The sequence below is a fragment of the Esox lucius genome, chromosome 3, assembly GCF_011004845.1.
Source record: "Esox lucius isolate fEsoLuc1 chromosome 3, fEsoLuc1.pri, whole genome shotgun sequence".
In the NCBI taxonomy this organism is placed as follows: Eukaryota; Metazoa; Chordata; class Actinopteri; order Esociformes; family Esocidae; genus Esox; species Esox lucius.
In genome coordinates, this window is record NC_047571.1 from 21,605,210 (window position 1) to 21,624,058 (window position 18,849).

The 18,849-nt window shown below is 41.1% G+C and overlaps 1 protein-coding gene across 4 annotated transcripts in view; it reads right to left on the reverse strand.

Moving 5' to 3' along the window:
• Positions 1–18,849, reverse strand: part of LOC105021107 (potassium/sodium hyperpolarization-activated cyclic nucleotide-gated channel 2) — a 39,053-nt gene that overhangs the window by 8,098 nt on the left and 12,106 nt on the right. For all 4 annotated transcript variants that reach the window (XM_010888585.3, XM_020041089.2, XM_020041084.2 and 1 more), the window contains 2 exons: positions 18,457–18,618; positions 8,548–8,766 (listed from right to left, as the gene is read on the reverse strand). In XM_010888585.3, the coding sequence (XP_010886887.2) occupies positions 8,548–8,766; positions 18,457–18,618 (381 nt within the window). The remainder of the gene's footprint in view (positions 1–8,547; positions 8,767–18,456; positions 18,619–18,849) is intronic.

Sequence of the window (18,849 nt, forward strand, 5' to 3'; positions counted from 1 at the left end):
TTTTTGGTCTAAACTCCACTCGCCGTGTTTGGAGGAAGAAGAAGGATGAGTACAACCCCAAGAACACCATCCCGACCGTGAAGCATGTAGGTGGAAACATCATTCTTTGGGGATGCTTTTCTGCAAATGGGACAGGACGACTGTACAGTATTGAGGGGAGGATGGATGGGGCCATGTATCGCGATGATCTCTGTAATTGCAAACAAAGGTTCCTGTACCAAATATTAAGTTCTGCTTTTCTGATGTATCAAATACTTATGTCATGCAATAAAATGCTAATTAATTACTTAAAAATCATAAAATGTGATTTTCGGGATTTTTGTTTTAGATTCTGTCACTCACAGCTGAAGAGTACCTATGACTCCTACATGCTTTGGAAGTAGGAAAACCTGCAAAATAAGTAGTGTATCAAATACTTGTTTTCGCCACTGTATATATATGATAAATATACATGTACCCATTTATTTGGGGATTTATTATATATAATATATATTTATAAAATAAAATATACATAATAAATCCTCAAATATAAATCCCCAAAATAAATGGGAACATGTATATCCTAAATCCCAACTGGTTCTTGTAAAGATGTTGAAATTGAATAGGTTGAACACTTTAATTAGATTAACATACTGTAAATACCTGAAGCCCTATAATTCACATAATATCTACAGTACCATCCAAAATACATATCTTCAAAAAAGGTGGAGGGCACTTTAATATTCACCCTCTTAAATACTTCTAACTGCATAACTTGGCAAAGTTGAAGAATAAAACGTGATTGTTGAATATTGTTAGAGGTCCTTTAAGTGCAGGAGGCAGAGAATCTAATTGGCTTACAGTATTTATCTTTCATTTAATGACCTGACTTTGAAATACATGGCCTGGTGCCAGATTGATTTGTACAACCCGACATTTGTCCAGTGTTATTGAGAAAGGAGAGAGTTAGCTATACGAAGAAGATTCAATCAATGTTCTGTGTGTCATTTTGATTGACAGATATGCAACAGCATAACAGTGTGAGAGAGGACATCTTGATGTAGCTTTCATCAATTTCTGTTTAGGACTTGGTTGGTGGCACAATGGTGCCATGCACCCCTGATAGAATGAAGGAAAATGTCCTTTAATTTTCACAAAATGGTGCTGAAATGGTAAGACACCATCTCTAACAATAAAGCACAATTAAAACCTTCCAATCTTACACTTCCAATGTAAGTAGATGGCAATACATACTGAACGTCATACCAATAATCAGTTGATCACAAATAATGTTAAAGCCAAAGCACCCCTCCCCATTTAAACTAGTGACACAAGTGAAATCACTGACACACATCTCTGCAGCATCCATCTGAATGGCCTCCATCTTCTTTTCACACTCTCCTCCTCTCTACACCTACCTCTTTCCTCGAATCCTTGCTCCCCATTACGAGGAGTACTGACTTCATCAGGTGAGTGTGTGGGACCCCTTATTTATAACTAGTAGTGGCTGCAGTATGGATATAAAAAGTCTACACACCCTTGTTAAAATGCCAGGTGTTTGTGATGTAAAAAGATATAGACTCCTAATAGACTCCTACCCAAAAATACTATTAGTTTAAGGGTGTGCACACTTATGCAACCAGGTTACATTTATATCCTCCACAAAGATTTCAGTTTGTTTTTCAATTGAATTGTTCACATTATAGGTCACATTAAAAGTGGAAAAAGTTCTGACATGATTTATCTTTGTCTCATTATTTTACATCACAAACACCTGGCATTTTAACAGGGGTGTATAGACTTTTTATATCCACTGTAAGTCTAATTATATGATACAGCCAGGATGTCCAATCTTGCATTTTCAACCCTGATTATTCCACTGACTCTGATTAAATGGATCAGGTGGTTCAGTGCTGAAGAAAACACCCCCTTTCTTCTCTCCAGGACATGATTGGCTAGGGGTAATTTAGTGTTACATTGAAAACACAACAATGAATAAACACACTCAGTAATAGTTTAAAGCATAGTTCCGACAGCTAGTAACGTCACTTGTCTCTTTCTTTCCTGGGTGAATAACACATTAAAACTGGTTTTATGAACAATAAACAAAACCATTTAGCTAAATTCCAGAAGGAAAACCGTTTAACCCAACCAATATGCACAATTCACCTGTTTTCACATAAATCTCTGTTCCTTTCAGTAAAAATTTAGTAACCCCAAGAACAGGCCATTGTGAATATAGTTGTTCAAAAAACAAACTTACACGTTTAAAGAAATCCAGTCAAGCAGAATAGTTTGGCATTTTTCAAGGTAAACAAACCATCAGAAACTGAGCCTGAGAACTAGGTGAAACGTTTTGGCTCATAATAAACGTTTATTGATGGAAAAAACATATTTGTTTCATTTTATGTTCTTGGGCTAAATGTGAAGTGTTGGTGAATTGCAGTGCAAAACCTTCCACAAAATGAATAATTATTATCATTGTGGTTTTCCCTTAGAATTTAGTATTCTTTGTAGACATAATTTATCATCTAAAATATCATGTGCAAAATTAATCGAGGGATTCTGGTAGATTATGGCTATGGAATCATTAATATCTAATTCTAATAGTGTTTTCAATTCCTCTTACCAGTATGTAGCTGGTATATACCAGATGTGTCATTCTACTTGGTGCTTTTGTGAGACTTTTGCGGGCAAAGCTTTATATTTATATGTCAGACAATATAGTGTTGAAAATAATGTTTAGTTTTGTGTTAGAAGTCTGGGGTTTCGTCAATATGGTATGAGTTTGGAGAAGTGTGTTTATAGTTTGGGGAAAATGTAGTACATATTCAAGAAATGTGTGTCAGCAGTTGTGAAAAAACTGTAATAAAAACACTGTTGTCCTCTGCTCAGAAACGGTTATCCTTCGTTGAGTAGACTAGCTGGGAAAACTCATCATGACTGGAGAGTTTCTACTGGGTCAAATGTACTGACTTGGCTTGACCTCAGTACAAAGCATGGTGGAGTGTTAGAATGAATAATGGAGAAGAATTAGACTAGGTCTAATAAATACAAAGATATTACACTTATATTGCAATTATTTTACAAGACTTTACTTAACTTAGATTTAATTTGGTTTTCACTACATTTTATAGCCTCAAAGTCAACATTGGCTAAATAGTTTTATAGCTTTTTGATTTCATTTTAAAGTCAGGGTTAAGAATAAGGTTAGCAGTGCTGTTAAAGGGTTAAGGTTAGGTATATAAAAAATAAAACCCACTCTCCTGGCATAGCAAAGAGCCATGCTACCTAGGACCACACATGTTCTGACATAGTATCTGTGCTGAAGTATTTACCCAGCCTGTCTTCTTTAGACATAGATTTTTTTACTTTTTGCCTTTTCTAAAACCAAACCACAGTCTGCTGCCATCACTCACAGTAACAGTGTCAACTCCCACAGTTACGTGACAAACGTCCTAGCTAGTTCTTACCAGTGATCATACACCGTGGGAGACACCATTCCTCACTAATGACACACACAGAATTTCACACAGAGAGCTTTTAGCATCAGTCACCTGGGGCACAGAAATTAAGGATGAGGGGAATTGGAGAATCAGCTCATTGCAGATCTAATAGAGGTGAAATACCACAAGTTTGAAGGATCGTTAACCAAATGTGAACATATATGATATACAACTACTACATTACATTCAACATCTCAAATGAGAGACTTTGACATGAAATGTAAATTAGCATTACCGTAAAAAAAGGATCTTTTGAGAAAACAATGAACATCACTATTCTAACATCTCTGACCACCCAGAAATTGCATCAATGCAGTTTGCATCGAAACAGCAGCAAAGTATAAGAGACTGTTTGAAACCTCTCTATAGCACAAAGGTCTCATCATCTTTTCTTTCCTCCTCCTCTTCTCCCTTCCCCCTTTTTGGATCTCTTTAACTGCTAGTTAGCATTGTACCTTTCAAGGACACAACCACCATAAAGGGCAAGAAACAACAGGGAGAGAAGGAGAAGGACAATGGGAGAGAGAGAAGGAAAGCAATGTGTTTTTGGGAAAGAGAGCTAGACAGAGAAAGAGAAGACATAGAGGGAGGTACAGGAGATATAGAAGGAGATGAAGAAGACACAGAAGGAACGATAGGAGATATAGAAGGAGACATTGGAGGAGTGATAGCAGCGATTCCCAGAGAGCGAGTAACACTGGGTGAGAGCGACAGTGTGTGTGGGAGAGAGAGAGATAACGTGAGATAGGCACGGAAAGGCAATCAAGTGGAGGAGAGGGGGAGAGGGGGAGAGGGGGCACAGTGCGTACCTCACCTTCAGGACGACATTGGCAGTAAGACACACGGGTCTGCTGCCTCATCAATTCTGCTGTTGCCCGGAGGGACGTCATATCACTACCCCCAAGCACACCTTACCCTCCTATTCTACATCTGCCCCCAACCCCTGTCCCAAAACTCCCCCCCACCAACCCTCCCTCTCCCCAGCCCCCATCAGCCCGCGGCGACAAGCTCTACCTGGGCAAACACACCCGCACGCTGTGATTGGCTGCTGAGAGGCAGCGACACTCCCCCAGCTCACCAGCCACAGAGACTCTGCTTGGAGACAGCCGGGCTGCTGCACTGCTCACGCCGAGTTAGGCTGCTAACACTGCCGCAACACACCATTCAGTGACACTTACTGGGCTCCGCACGCAGTTTCCTGGGATTCACAGAACACTATATGGGTCTCTATAGTTCTAAAGGACATGGATCTGATAGGTACAACCAATTAGGGTTTAACAAATATTGCTTTTTACATCCGCTAACATACATTTCGTGCGTGTGTGTAGTAAATTGTCTCATGACTATAAACACACTTCTCAAAGCTTAAACCGTATTGATTAAAACCCAGACACAAAATTAAACACTACTAAAAAACATTTTATATTCCTTGTAAGTTTGGCCTCAGATGCCACACAAGAAGCATCAAATACAGCGAGACTATAGAATACCCATTGCACACTGCTGAGAAGAATTTAAATCATGATTACAGAAAGATATTAATGAATCAATATCCATAAGGTGTTTCAGAATTTCCACCATGATTTCTGCACTCTGCATGATATTATAGACCGTAAATTATGTTTAGAGTACACTGAAGTGAACAGAAAATAAAAGAGTCCTGTAATTGTTCATTTTTCTAGGGGTGTTTTACACTATAAATCATCCAAGAAGACAATAAGGAAACATGTGAGTCAGGTACAGAGTTCAGTGGTCGTCCTTATTTGGAGCACGGACACCTGTTCATTGTCATTAAAGCCTCACCAATGATCACTGTCCCTCTGTAAGTTCCTTCTTCCCTGATGTGCCTTGTGGGCCTTGAATTCTTCTTCTTGACGGGATTTCTCTAAATGTGTAACTTCTTTTGACAACCATGTTCACAAAAAGCTATTGCCTATTTTTGTTTCTGAAAGTTCCGAAAATTGGTGCAACAGAGAAACAGCTTAACTCTCAGCCCAACATCCCTCTTTGCCATATCATATACAAGAACACGGTGAAGTACAGAGTCCTAAAAAGCACACATGAAAAGCTTTCTCTTCCTCTCTCTTGTCCATCTCCTCTTATTCTTCCTCTCTCTGAAGTTGTCATCCATTGTTCCAAAACACAGATGAGCTTACTGTGGCCCTTTTTATTCATACCAACATCCTGATGGCTAATTATGCTTTAGTGTTAAAACCTTGACAAATTTATGTTGAGAGTGTTAGAATTGCAATACATTTAGTATGGTATATTGAATGGCAGTGTTTACTATTGGACCACCAGTGTTGGGGGTAACGCGTTACTAAATAACAGTAGTTATGTAAGTAATCCCTTATATAGGGTGACCAGACGTCCCGTTTTTCAGTCAATTTTCCCAGATCATGTTTTCTCCCCTATTTTTACTTGGTCCAGTTTTTTATTGGTCCGACGACCTACTGCCCATTCGAATGTGACAGGTTGTCATGATTTGGCATCACTATCATTCTTTAAGTTGCTTCTTTTTTTTTGTACAGACTATGATCCAATCACATTTTAGTTCTCAACGAGCTGCCAAGCCCAAGCACCTGTGCGCGCAAAATTCCACCTGGTCGTAACAACCATCCATGAAGGCAATATATGTTATTTGTTCGATTACATTTTTCATTTAAGTGCACAGCGTTCTATGGCAAACTCATCGGAGATTATCGGACTCTGAAAAAGATGGGCTCATGCGATAATACAACAGGCCACCGGACTCCACATCCCTGAATCAAATTAAGTGAGTAGGCATAATTATGTTGCGTTATAACTGCTGTAGCTGTGAACACCTGAAACGTAGGTTAAGTTAATTTTTCAGAGCTTAAGTGTTCGTGTTATCCGGAGTACAAACACACTTTTGTTGTAGTTTCAATCCAATTCATTAATTTGTCACGTGTGCAATGTCTTGTTATAGTACAGCCAGAGAGACGCAATGTATCGTTCTGAGTGAAACTCTTTTGCTTCAAACCAATCAATTCGGTACAAACACAATTGACTGTATTTGTGTATTTGATAATACATTGTGTACAGTAAAATAGTAGCCCCCACTTTGTTGTGCATTGTGTATGTGGTGGGTGTGTGCGCGCGGGGTGGGGGGTTGGGGGTGAAATGACTGTCCATTTCACCCTATTGAATCAGGTCACCCTACTAGTTATTTTTTCTAATAAATTACACGTTATTCAATTTCCCCGAGTGCAACCTACGTAGCATTACTTTTCTCTAATTGCAAGTGGCAATAAAGGACGCAAAGGTCGCAGCATCAGTTCTCCCAGATAAAGGACATGATACCCATACCAAAGCCACTCGCCCAGCTGTAGACTAGCGATTTGTGCAACGGAAGTCGGGTGAGCTTCGCGATTCTGGCTTGGGAAGCATTGCACTATTTGGACAACATGGTTATTACCCTCGCAACAAATCACCGCCGGTTGCTGTTGGTTTTCTTGGGATCAACCTGTTTTCTTGGGAACTTGTTTGTTGGACAACCAATGTCCGATCAGAAATCATCCTCTTTTGGACAACCAACGTTGATCCCAAATCATCCTCCATTAATTCCAGGCAAATCCGAATGAACAGCTGCCACTTCAGAGCTATAATAACAATAAATATCTAAGGAGGGTACTTAAATAAAAGTAATGGAGTAGCGGGGCTTGTTTGGGATTCCCCAGAGTACGCTTTAATTCCGTTAATAAATGTTATGTAGCCCACATTGTATTTGTATATGGGAGATGTTAATAGTGGTTTATTAGTGGTTGTTTATATAAGCAGAGAAATATCTTTTGTCAACTACAGTTTATAGTAAATCAACATCTCAATACATGTTCTGTTTCCAAACGCGATTTTTCTGAATCATTTTAAAAACACATTTAGTAATTATTCACCTCGGAAAAAAATCATTAAACATTAATGGATTATACACATTATTGCAAAGAGATTTCAAATTGCTGTTTTGTTTGAGAAGGTATGTTTGTCAGTGTACAATGCTACAACTGTTATTTTTGTTCCTCATCGTTCACCAGAATGAATCTATCTAGTATTGAAGTCTGCACATATAGGCTGTATAATAAGCCTTGCAATACAACATGGTTTCTTGATTAAAGGACTAAATGCAAATTTTATTTGGCATTATGGTATATGATTACTTGACATAATAGGATTGGGCACTCTTGCTGTATTATGATTGAAAGGTTGAGTGACACTGACTACACAATACCTGACTACGTAATTATACAACATCCCATTAAATCGGTGCCTTTTGGGCATACGTGACCAACACGTAAATACAGAATCCAAGGACTTATCTTAAAGTAACAAAATTACTTAACGCTCTACTTTCTACAGCAAGTAACTAAGTAACTTAACTAGTTACTTTATGGGAACTGTAATTAGTTACTTTGAAAAGCAACATTCCCCAACACTAATGACAACATAGTGGCAGTTACGCTTTACAAAGAGTTATATGTAGGTTTTCATTTGTCTGAAAACAGGTGAATAGCGCTTTTGGGTTGGAGATATATGGTCATCTTCTGGAACTTTGCAAAACAGTTTTGTTTATGTTGTTCCAGTTGTACCAGTTTTAGTGTGCTAGCGAAAAACAGTAAAAGTCATACTTTATTAATAATTATTGCATTTTGCAATACAATCTTTACATAGCAAATAAAATAAATTATTTAGAGCAGAATTAATATGATGAGAAAGAATAGCCTAGCAGTTAAAAAGTTGATTTACTAATGAGCAGGAAATGCCTAGGTTCACTGCACCATTCAAACAGCTGGGCTTGTCACTATAGTTACATCTAAATTGCTGCAGTAGTTATCATCATTATCATTAAAGCTTTCCCATCCTACCGGAAGCAGCCCAACAAAAACTGCCCCTCACCCGGACAGCAAAACTATTTAATGTAGGTGGGGAGGGGGGGGGGGTTGTTCTTGGAACCATCATCTGACTAGCAGAGTGCAGGGACTGGATGACAACCTGGTACTGAGGGAGAGAGACAGCCGGGAATGATGAAAGTGTAGAGGCTCCTTACCTTCTCCTGGTACTGTCGTCGGGATGAGTCCAGGGACTGTATGAGTGCTGTGGCGTGGCCAATGAAGACAGCGTAGCAGGTGGCCCCTACAATCATACTGAGCATGGTCAGCCAGATATCAGACAGGCTCTCCGGGGCCTGGCGACCATAACCAATACACAGCATGTGGCTCATGGCCTTGAACACCGCAAACGAATACAGCTGCGACCAGGTGTCATTCTACAGGGAGACGGGGAGACATGACAGAGAAGACGTGTTAAAATACGGACTGAAGACCAGAAACAGGCATGAGGAGAAGGGGAGGAAGATACGGAGAGACTTTAAGGTCGGTGACTCAAAGAGACCGTGAGGAGAGTTGGGGGTGATATAGAGGGTGGGAAAGGGAGCTCGAATTAGTGACAAAGGGTACAGGGAGTGGAAGGGGTATGAATGATGACTCGGGGGGGAGATGAAGAGGGCAGTGAGTTGGAGAGGAAGGGAAGGTGAATTATGGAGAGGGAGAGACGGCGCAGAGATAGTAAGAGAGGAGACGGAGAGGGAGAAAGGTGAGATAAAGGGTTAGAGACAGAGAGTGAGATAGAGAGGGAGAAAGATCAGAAAGGGTTAGAGACAGAGAGTGAGATAGAGAGGGAGAAAGGTGAGATAAAGGGTTAGAGACAGAGAGTGAGATAGAGAGGGAGAAAGGGAGAGACAGATTGGGGGAATCCTGTGAGGCTTAATAAGTGAGAGATAGAGGTGGTTCTGAGCTGATTTCCTGAGAGAGTGACTTTAATGAGAGGCCATTAAATATGCCCTTTCAAAAAATCTGAATACGAATCCACACACGCACACACACACACACAGACAGGAATCACAATACTTTCCTGCAGGATTAATTTGTATGACGTCCATGAGATTGCACCGGTAAGTTAGAGGAATTGTATTTCAAACAGATTTAGGTTTTCTTCAGCTAATTTGTAATATTGCTGTTTGTTTTTGGTACAGCCTCAGCAATTTCTTGCGGTCAGGGCTGGTTTTTCAATACAACATTTCCAGGAAAGAACTAAAACTCCTACTTGCTCGGCCACATCCCAATACTAATAGATAGCCCTTTCCTTGCCTCCATGCTTTTCTGACAGCTTAAATGACAGCTGAAGAGACAGTGTCATAAACCTCTACAACCCTTTCACCAGTCTGTTAGTGGACATAGAAGTTACAAGTAAAGGAATCCAGTTCCGCTTCCGTCCGTACTGTCCCCTCTTGGCCATCAGATGTTTCCAGATCTGAAGGGTCTGAGTATGTATAAGCAGTAAGTGTTGGACCTTCAACCATATTTTTCAGATTTTATACACTAGTAAAACATCAAAGAGATATAATCAAGCGGAAGGGCTAGGAAAGGGCTGCCAAACCTTATTCCTGGAGATCTACTGTTCTGTAGGTTCTCTCTTCAACCCCATTTGTGACTAACCCAGTTAAGCTTTTCATCCAGCTAATTTGTAGAATCAGGTGTGCAAAATTTGAGTTGGAGAGAATACCTACAGCACAGTAGATCTCCAGGAACAGGGAGAACATTTGAGAGTGGTATTGCGGTGGTAAATGCGGTTCCTTGACATTGACACATAAACCCATTAAATAATATGCAGACACAGAAATATGGATAGTTTTTTGCTCCAATATGATCTAGAGACTGTTTTCTGCTTGAGCGACTATGTAACAATGTTTTTTTTTTCGCTTTTGTAACAATGCTGGTGAGATAAGTGAGAAAAAATATACACTTCAGCTTCAATGAAAGTTGGTTCCACCATTAGGGTGCAAGGAAGGAGAACAACTTTGACTGGGCTGAGCAGGACTCTTCAGGGAGACCAGAGATGACCAGAGCAAGAGATAGGTAGGCAGGGATGTAGAGTTAGACCGCTGCCTGGCGGTAAGGAGAGTCAGGTCCTCTGGCTGCTCCTGAGGAGAGCAATGTGATCTTGTAGTGGATGCGAGATTCACCTGGAAGCCAGTGGAGTGTGTGGAGAAGCAGGTTGAGATGGGAGAACCGGGACGGGTTGAAAGCCAGGAGAGTCCGTTTGGGCATCGCAAAGAGCCTTTGTGACACAGATGAGAGCAGTCTCAGATTGAGTGAGCTGCCTTGAAGCCTGACTGTTTAAGGTCAAGGAGATCACTGGTTAAGGTCAAGGAGAGTTGGTCAGAGACAGCACACTCGAGTGTTTTAGAATGGAAATACAAAAGGGAAATTGTCTGGAGCATTTAATGTCAGAGGGGTCAAGAAGAAAAAAAATCTAGCCATCTAGAAGTCAGAGGGGCCAATGGTCAATGACAAGTTGATTATTGAAGTGAGGAATGGGAGGTCTCCAGAGATGGTTGGAGGCTGGAGGAGGGGATGGGGTCAATGGGGCAGTTTATTGGGAGACCAAACCTCACTAGTAGCAAGATTTCATCAGCAGAGAGCAGGGGGGAAAAGGTAGATGCATAGAGAAGCTCAATGTCTAAGAGAGCAGTGGACTCAGCATACTAAGTGAGTGAGGTGAGGATGTCATCAACCTTCTTTTTAAAGAGGTTGACACTTTCAGGGGAAGATGTAGAGGATTTATGAGAAAAGGTGGAAAACACTTTCCTGGAGTTAAAGTAAGAAGCACTTCATGCTGAATGATAAACAGTGGATTTAGCTGGCGAGAAAGAAAAGGCAATGAGGGGACAGTGAAAAGATGACATCCAGCAATGTCAGTTTCCTCCACTTGTTTTGTGAATGTATGCATCGTAGAGGAGGGCCAGGAGGAAAAGGCAGGGCCAGGAGGAAAAGGCAGGGCCAGGAGGAAAAGGCAGGGCCAGGAGGAAAAGGCAGGGCCAGGAGGAAAAGGCAGGGCCAGGAGGAAAAGGCAGGGCCAGGAGGAAAAGGCAGGGCCAGGAGGAAAAGGCAGGGCCAGTAGAAGGGTGTCAGTGAGAGTCACAGGATGTGGAAAGGTAGGAGAGTAAAGTCAAAGAAACTTTGGAAGACAGAGGAAAAAGAGAAATACATCGTAGAAATACATTGTAGAAACCTGGAATGAGTGATAAACAGGCTCTAGTGAAGACAAATTAAAACAATAAGGAAAAGTCTAGTGAATGGGAGGGCACTCTGGAAGGGGGAGTTCAAAACATGAAAGAAGGAGTAAGAAAAAGTACACAAAATCAAAGGCCAATCTTTGAAATTATTACTGCCTAGCAAGATTGCCACTGAAGGTCTCAATCTCAAGCCTCTAATGTCACTTGGTGGACGACAGATGACAACAACATTAAGATTGAATGGACAAGTGTCACTGACAGCATGGATTTCAAAATAAAACATAGTAAGCAAGAGGGAATCTTCTCTTTGGAGAATTGAGTAGCCCTCGGTAGCACACCACCATGGCCAAACGCTCTCAGAATATGGGAGAGCACACAGCTGGAGTAGCAGTGTTTTCCTGGGTAATTCATGTCCCTGTCAGAGCCTAAAAGTCTAGTCTGAAAGGTAGTGTGGGCTGAGATGAACTTGGCCTTGATGAAAGCAGATCAACTGTCCCAAATGCTGCTGGAGACCAGGAATTCCAAACGGGTTGAACTAGCTAGATCAGAAGCGTTCCGGTCAGTGGCCCAGTAACAGGAGGTACACCAAGACCCTGGGAGTCAAGGCACAGGCCATTTGTCGGCTCCCTGCCGTGACAAACGCAACTCAAATACAACTGAAGGAATATTGTATTTGAACTCTTTAGTACGACAAGTCATCCCTGTCATGGTCATTGTTTGTGAAGTGTCATTTTTGCCACTGTATAGCAGTCACTAAAATTATTTACATATATTGACTGGATTGAATACATTTGATTCACGTATCTCAAAACAGTTTCGATGTAATTTTTATTGTACCACAAAGAGGAAATTATGCAAACACTGTCCAATGATTTTAAGTTTCTATTGGCTCGGTAGAAGTTTGTGTGAACATCAAAGTTTGAACAAAAGGAGGGAGATTATTATATCATCATTTGTCATGTACGTTTCTCATCTTTGTACTAAACAGCTACAGGTACAATCTACACTATAATATATATGTTACTATCCTGAAACAAAATACAGGGCACTATCTGAACCATATCTAGGACTTACTGTATAAAAGAGGGAGGGATTTAACAGGCAATAACACAGGAGGGAAAACCGATTCTAAAAATAACCACTGGCCTAACCAAGGGCTATGGCTAAATGGTGAATGTGAAGAAAGAAACAGTAGAGTGAAAAAGAGTGAATAATGGATGAAAGATCAGCACTTTGCCTCCAAAATAGCCCAAGCTGCTGAGACAGAGAGAAAAAAAGAGAAAAAGAAAGAGAAGGGTTAGAAAGATCGAATAAGAGTGGTCTAAGTCACTGCCTTGCAGGTCAACTGGCGCATTGCGGTCAGTTGTTTGAATCCAGGCCCCGATACATCAAAGGTTCCTGGTGGTCCAGTGGAGGATGCCGCAAATGGGTCTCTGTGGCGCCGGGGTGGATGGGTGGCGGTCTAGTTGCCTCACGCTCTAGCCACTCGCTGTGGTACATCAGGCAATCACGGGTGCTGGCTGGGGAATGAGTTCACCTCCAGCATGTGTGTACCAGAGAAAACCTCCTGGTTGAGGACCCCTATTTAAATGGTCCCCCAAAGATCCATTTGAAGAACGTTTTGTGGTGTATTTTTGAGCAGGTAGGTTGTTCATATTGTTCTTTAAATAACAGGTATAAATAATTATTTACAGTTTCTTGAAGAACTTACAGGGATCCCCTCACAGTTACAAAGATACCCCTTTTCATTTTAAAGTGTAAAAAGATACCTACATGCTCAAAAGGTTCTTTAAATGGTTCTTTGAAGAACCATTACAAAATTGTTCTTTGAATAATCCTTTTGAAGGATTCATAGAACAACTTACACAGTTTCACTTTGAAGAACCCCTGAAGGATCTTCCAACAGCTTTTTCTCTTGAGAGTGTTCAAATGAACAAGGACACACCAGAAGCCAGAACACAGATAGATGTTTACTTGGTGCTCACTGGCACATGCTCATAATTTGTCATTTTTTCCCCAAACTAGAATAGTTTTGCTCTGCTTGGTCACGATAGGCACCTGCCAAGAGATGATGAGCAGGTGTGGATTGGGAGAGATAAGCTGAATAAATATCAGCAGATACAATACTGTACAGTTTATAAAGCTGTCTACTCAGGCTCTGTTTCAACTAGCTTGTCTAAATTTATAGTGACCATCCATAGACAGAACAACAGACATCTCTCTCCCTTCCCTTCTGTCAGTGGTCCTGTGTGGCTCAGTAAATAAATCGTGGTGCTTGCAATGCCAAAGGTTGTGGGTTTGATTCCTGCTGGGGCCCCCCCATACAACAAGTGTATGTATGTGCAACTACGAGTCACTTTGGAAGGGATTTCTTTGTTTGTTTCTTTAACTAATATTGCATTTCTTTCTCTCTGGATACCTCATCACATTGCCTCCATCAATCCTACTGGGAAAATCTGTGTTCATTCTGTGAGCAGAAGGTTGTACATCCTCAGATCCCATTGACTAGAATTAAGCTGAGGAATAGTGGCATCCTCTTTCATTGACCTCTGCCATTATGATGGAGTGGAGCCGTTTCAAGTTTCAATGAGTATTTGTCATATACACAGGATACACAAGGTATAGGCCATTCAACTAAATGCTTGACGGTTCCTGACAACAGTAAGCCTAGAGAAAGGTAATATAAAGCTCGATAATCACACAAATACTAATACAGATCGTAATGTGACAGAGACAGGAGTACAAACAGAAAGGCCAGAGAGAGGCTCTTATTTTAACCAGAGTCACCAAATACTCTAAAACAAACATATTGTCAAAATAAACTTGCTTTAGTAGAGAGATTTATGGAAATCATCTCTATTTACATTTCATTTTGACTGTAATGATCTCCAAAATTCAACCCACAGCTCAACGTACAGTTAATAATATCAAATCCATTTGTGACTTAAATAGAGGTATTCGCAGTACAGTGGCTTATTGCTGCCTGGCATTTGAGGCATTGATGTTAATGTGTTGTTGCTAACAGTTTAGCTTCTTCAACTGACTCACCCCACATTTGGCTCAAACTCGTGGCACTCTGCTTTAAAACACACCTGACCCGCATACCTGGCAACATTCCAACTGTTTGAGCTTTACAAAAGATACCAACTCTATTTCTAACCAGAGACAGTTCAGGTTATCTGAGGAGTGAGATTACGGTACTTATATATGTTACACCAACAGTGCCTTGTAGTCCAGCTAAGGGCAGTTTCACCGGCATGACTGTTAGCCAGGGACGCATCGTCTCTCTGCACTCTACAGAGCTTATGTGGTAGCTTGCCCCCGCAAATGCGTTAATAATCCAGTGTGTGTCTGTGTGCGTGCATCTGTGTGTGTGTGTGTGTGTGTGCGTGCATGAGCCTGTACAAACTTCTAGGTTGAGAGTTCATTGTGAGAAGAAGCAGAAGCGAGATGTGCTTCGTGACTCAGACTCAGTTGTTGCAAGGAAGCAAGGTCTGTTCTCTGGCCAAACCCCAGTCCGTCCTACGTCAGAATAAACTGGATACAACCCAAACCCTGCTGTGTATCCAGGAGTATGTGACTTTGGTAGGATCTATTCTATTCACTGAGCTCATACCACCGTTTGTTCGTCAACAGTAACTGTAGAGTCAGATTCCTTAAGCCCAGTTAATTATTTAATGCTGTATGTGTTCTAAAACTCTAAATCCACTTGAATATGTGTTAGGTGGCTGCTTATATTTGTCCTACTTCACACATGGTGTATTATACCCATATGATGAAGCAATTTGGGCTAACTGCCGTACTCAGGGCCAGCTAATTGCTTGCCTTGTAGACAGATCACATCCTTTTCGGTCACTGGGATGATGCACTTACCCGCTAGGCTACATTAGTGCACACTAGCCCACTTGGACTGGCTAGTGTATATGCAGGCACACAACAGAGGGTACTGCTGGCTGGTGTCACTTTAAATGAAAGGACAAGCTCATTGTAGCGACAGGAACAGAATCAATGGAAAGGTATCAAATACGTATCCAATCGTTCCCCCTTCACCAGTCTATTGGGAGCAGAGACTGATGCCTCACCATATCAGTAAAGGTACAGAAGTGTCTGCGTATCTAGCCCACTTGTCTCAATGAAACGCCGGTGTTCTTTACGGCCTATAATCCAGTTCCCTTTAGTCAGCAGCAATAATTACAATGTCAAAAGCTTAACACCTGACTTCTGTTAGCAGCTCCTGCTGTCACTGTCATTATCCATGTATCCCCTTCACTCCTGTGATGCATGGCTATTCACTGCTGAAACATTGTCTCTCTGTCGGGGTCTCTCTACATCCTACCTCCCCACTCCCCCAATTGATCATTGTTGCCTGGTGGCCGGAACGGCAGTTCATTTAAAACGTTAATTGAATCAATGCTTACAGTGCCCAGCCAAAAGTATATCCATCGCTTGTACTTTCTGCACTTTCTGATGCCTTAGAATTACACTCAGCTTTCCTACACGACGGAGGGGAAAAGTAATAAAAGACCAAAATATGTATTCGTTGTGTATACCTTTACAGCCTGTAGATTTAATACTTAGGGGAACCAATTACAAATGGGAATATTGTTCTAGAACATTTCACCACCTTTGCAAAAATCAGGGCAAATATTCCAGTTTGTCTTTGGCATCCTTGTTTGTGTAGTTTTCTCGTTTGAAAATAAACTATTTTGCAGGCTTAACTTTAACCACCACTAGCAAAGAAATCAACAGAAGAAATGCAAAGTCATTGATGTCTTTATATTAATAAGTATTGTGGTGGCAGCATCCTGTTACGGTATGACTGTTGTCGACAGGGACCGGGGAGTTTGTCAGGATCAAAGGAAATATGAAATGAGCAGGCAAGCCTCATTCATTTGAAAACCTAAACCTTGGATAGAGTTTTATTTTTTTCACAAGACACACAGACATAAGTTGAATGCCAAAGACACACAAATAACTTTTCATTAGGTTTGAGGTCATGGTGAGTAGTCCAGTTACCATTACTTAAATCTGCTTATGAAAGCTGTGACATGATTTCTTGTTGTCCATTAACAATTCCAAACCACCCTTACTGATCTTAACAGGAACAAGGAATGTATAATAAGTTGTCTATAAGGTTTTGCAAGGTTGGTAGAATCTTATTCAAAAAGACAGCTGTAATATCTCCCAAAGCTGTTTCCATGTAGTAAAAAAAAACTCTGATTGATGGAAGAAAATCATTATAACCCTTTCATGGATTTCATTTTAAGGGAACTAACTTTGAAGACATGGTGTGTAGACATACTAGCTACTTTAATTGCCATGGTCCTTGCTATTTATTTTTCTTATGTGCAAAAATGGCGATTGCATTTGCAACTATGCCCCACAACATTAGGTTGACCATATTCCTATTCCCTTCAGAAAACCCATGGCCTGATACAGTAGGTTCTGTAATTCTGTTTTTAGCCTTCTACTCTTAAGAGTGTGTTAATGAAATCCTTCAATCCATCTCAATAGCCCTATACGAGATGTCAACCAATCAAGAGGGTGGCCTCAGGGACTCGCAACCAACCAGGCTGGCCTCTCGCTACAGAGCCACTGCCCTCTGGAGAAATGCTGCTCTCCAATTTCACAGGCTTGACATAGGAATGAAATACATCCACGGGTTAAATTGGTTAAGGACTCTATTGCAGAGTTACCACCCATGTGTATATTTGTTAATGACAGAGACATGGATATTGAACTCATTGAACTCATTCACTCAATCCCTTGTCCTACATGTGAGTTCCTAGACCGGTTATAAATGTTAAACTCTTAATGCATTACTTATCTCATATGGCCTTATTTAATACATTACACAACCTTTATGGTTTTATTTAATACATTACATGTCTTATAAGGACTTATTTTGAAGTCTTGCTTTCAAATGTATAGTGGCCATGTCATGATTGGCCCCCAAATTCCCGGATTTAAAAAAATTAATCACAGCATCTACTCAGTCATTTTTATTCCTACATTTACACAAGGAGCCCCATTTTGATCCAGCAAACACCGGCACCACAAATTTGATCGTCAATTTGACCAATCAGAGCAACCTTTTTGCACAAGATCCATATCCCAATGTAACCAAGTAGCTACCAAAGAAAGTCATGGATATTTATTAGAGTCTGACATGGCTCTTATGAAAACTAACAATAACACTCCTGAAAGGTTGACATGTAATGTTCTGCACCTTTCATAATGGTGCCCTGGCTGGTCCAGCCCCATTCCAATGGTCCCATCATTTCCTTAAACAAGACTGTTATATTACCATGCTTACCAAATTAATCAACTAATCCCTGTTTTAGTCCCATGGTCACAATACTTCCCAGGGTCGTAAGATGGGAAAGCAAATTTCACATTCTCAGTTCTCATTCAACTGACCTGGAAAACACTTCTACAAATGCCCTGTGGCAAAATGTGCAAATAACATAACATTCTTGAGTTATGGTGGCAGGCCCAATGACGGCGGGGGAGCAAGAACTCAATCCGTTTAAAAACCCATTTGGACCTGTGCCTTGTGGCAAGTGCCCAGCCATGGAGACTGAACTGTTTTCCATGGGCCTGTAACAAGCTGGCCTGACGGATGGACCTATGAACACGGAGCTTTCATCTCCCAAGTGAAAGGAGACGGGAACAAAAAGCCAGCTGCCAAGCACATTCCTCCCTTTCCCTCTTTAATCTCTCCTGTCATCGCCATGGCCCGAGAGAGAGAGAGAGAGAAAGAAGGGGGGGGTATTTGCGGGGGTGTACATAAGTCGTGTTGCTCTGACTTATTTTCTCGTTATTTTTTGCAGGGTTCCCTCTCTTTTACTTATGAATGTAAGGACCCAATCAAACACATACCACCATCTTGTTGAGGGAGACCCAGCAGTCCTGTGGGAAGTCCTGCAGCATAGGAACCAGGAACTGCAGACAGCCATCCCAATGACACAGCAGCAGCATCATACCAATCAGGTTGAAGATACGCATCACCGCACTGGCCAGGTCATAGGTCATATGGAAGATCTAAAACAGAGATGGAGACACAGGGAATTGTTTAAAGCGTGGCGAGGGTTGAGAGTGCATGCTCGTGTGTCCGTGCAATACGGAGCGCTTGAGGGAGAGAGAGACAAACATAGTCCGTCGTGGAATTCATAACAACTGCCTGTTTAATTTGACTCAGCGTTTTCTAGTGATCAACATGACAGTTCCTTGAAGCAGGATTAAATGAAGAAGACTAGAGTCAGCAACACCATG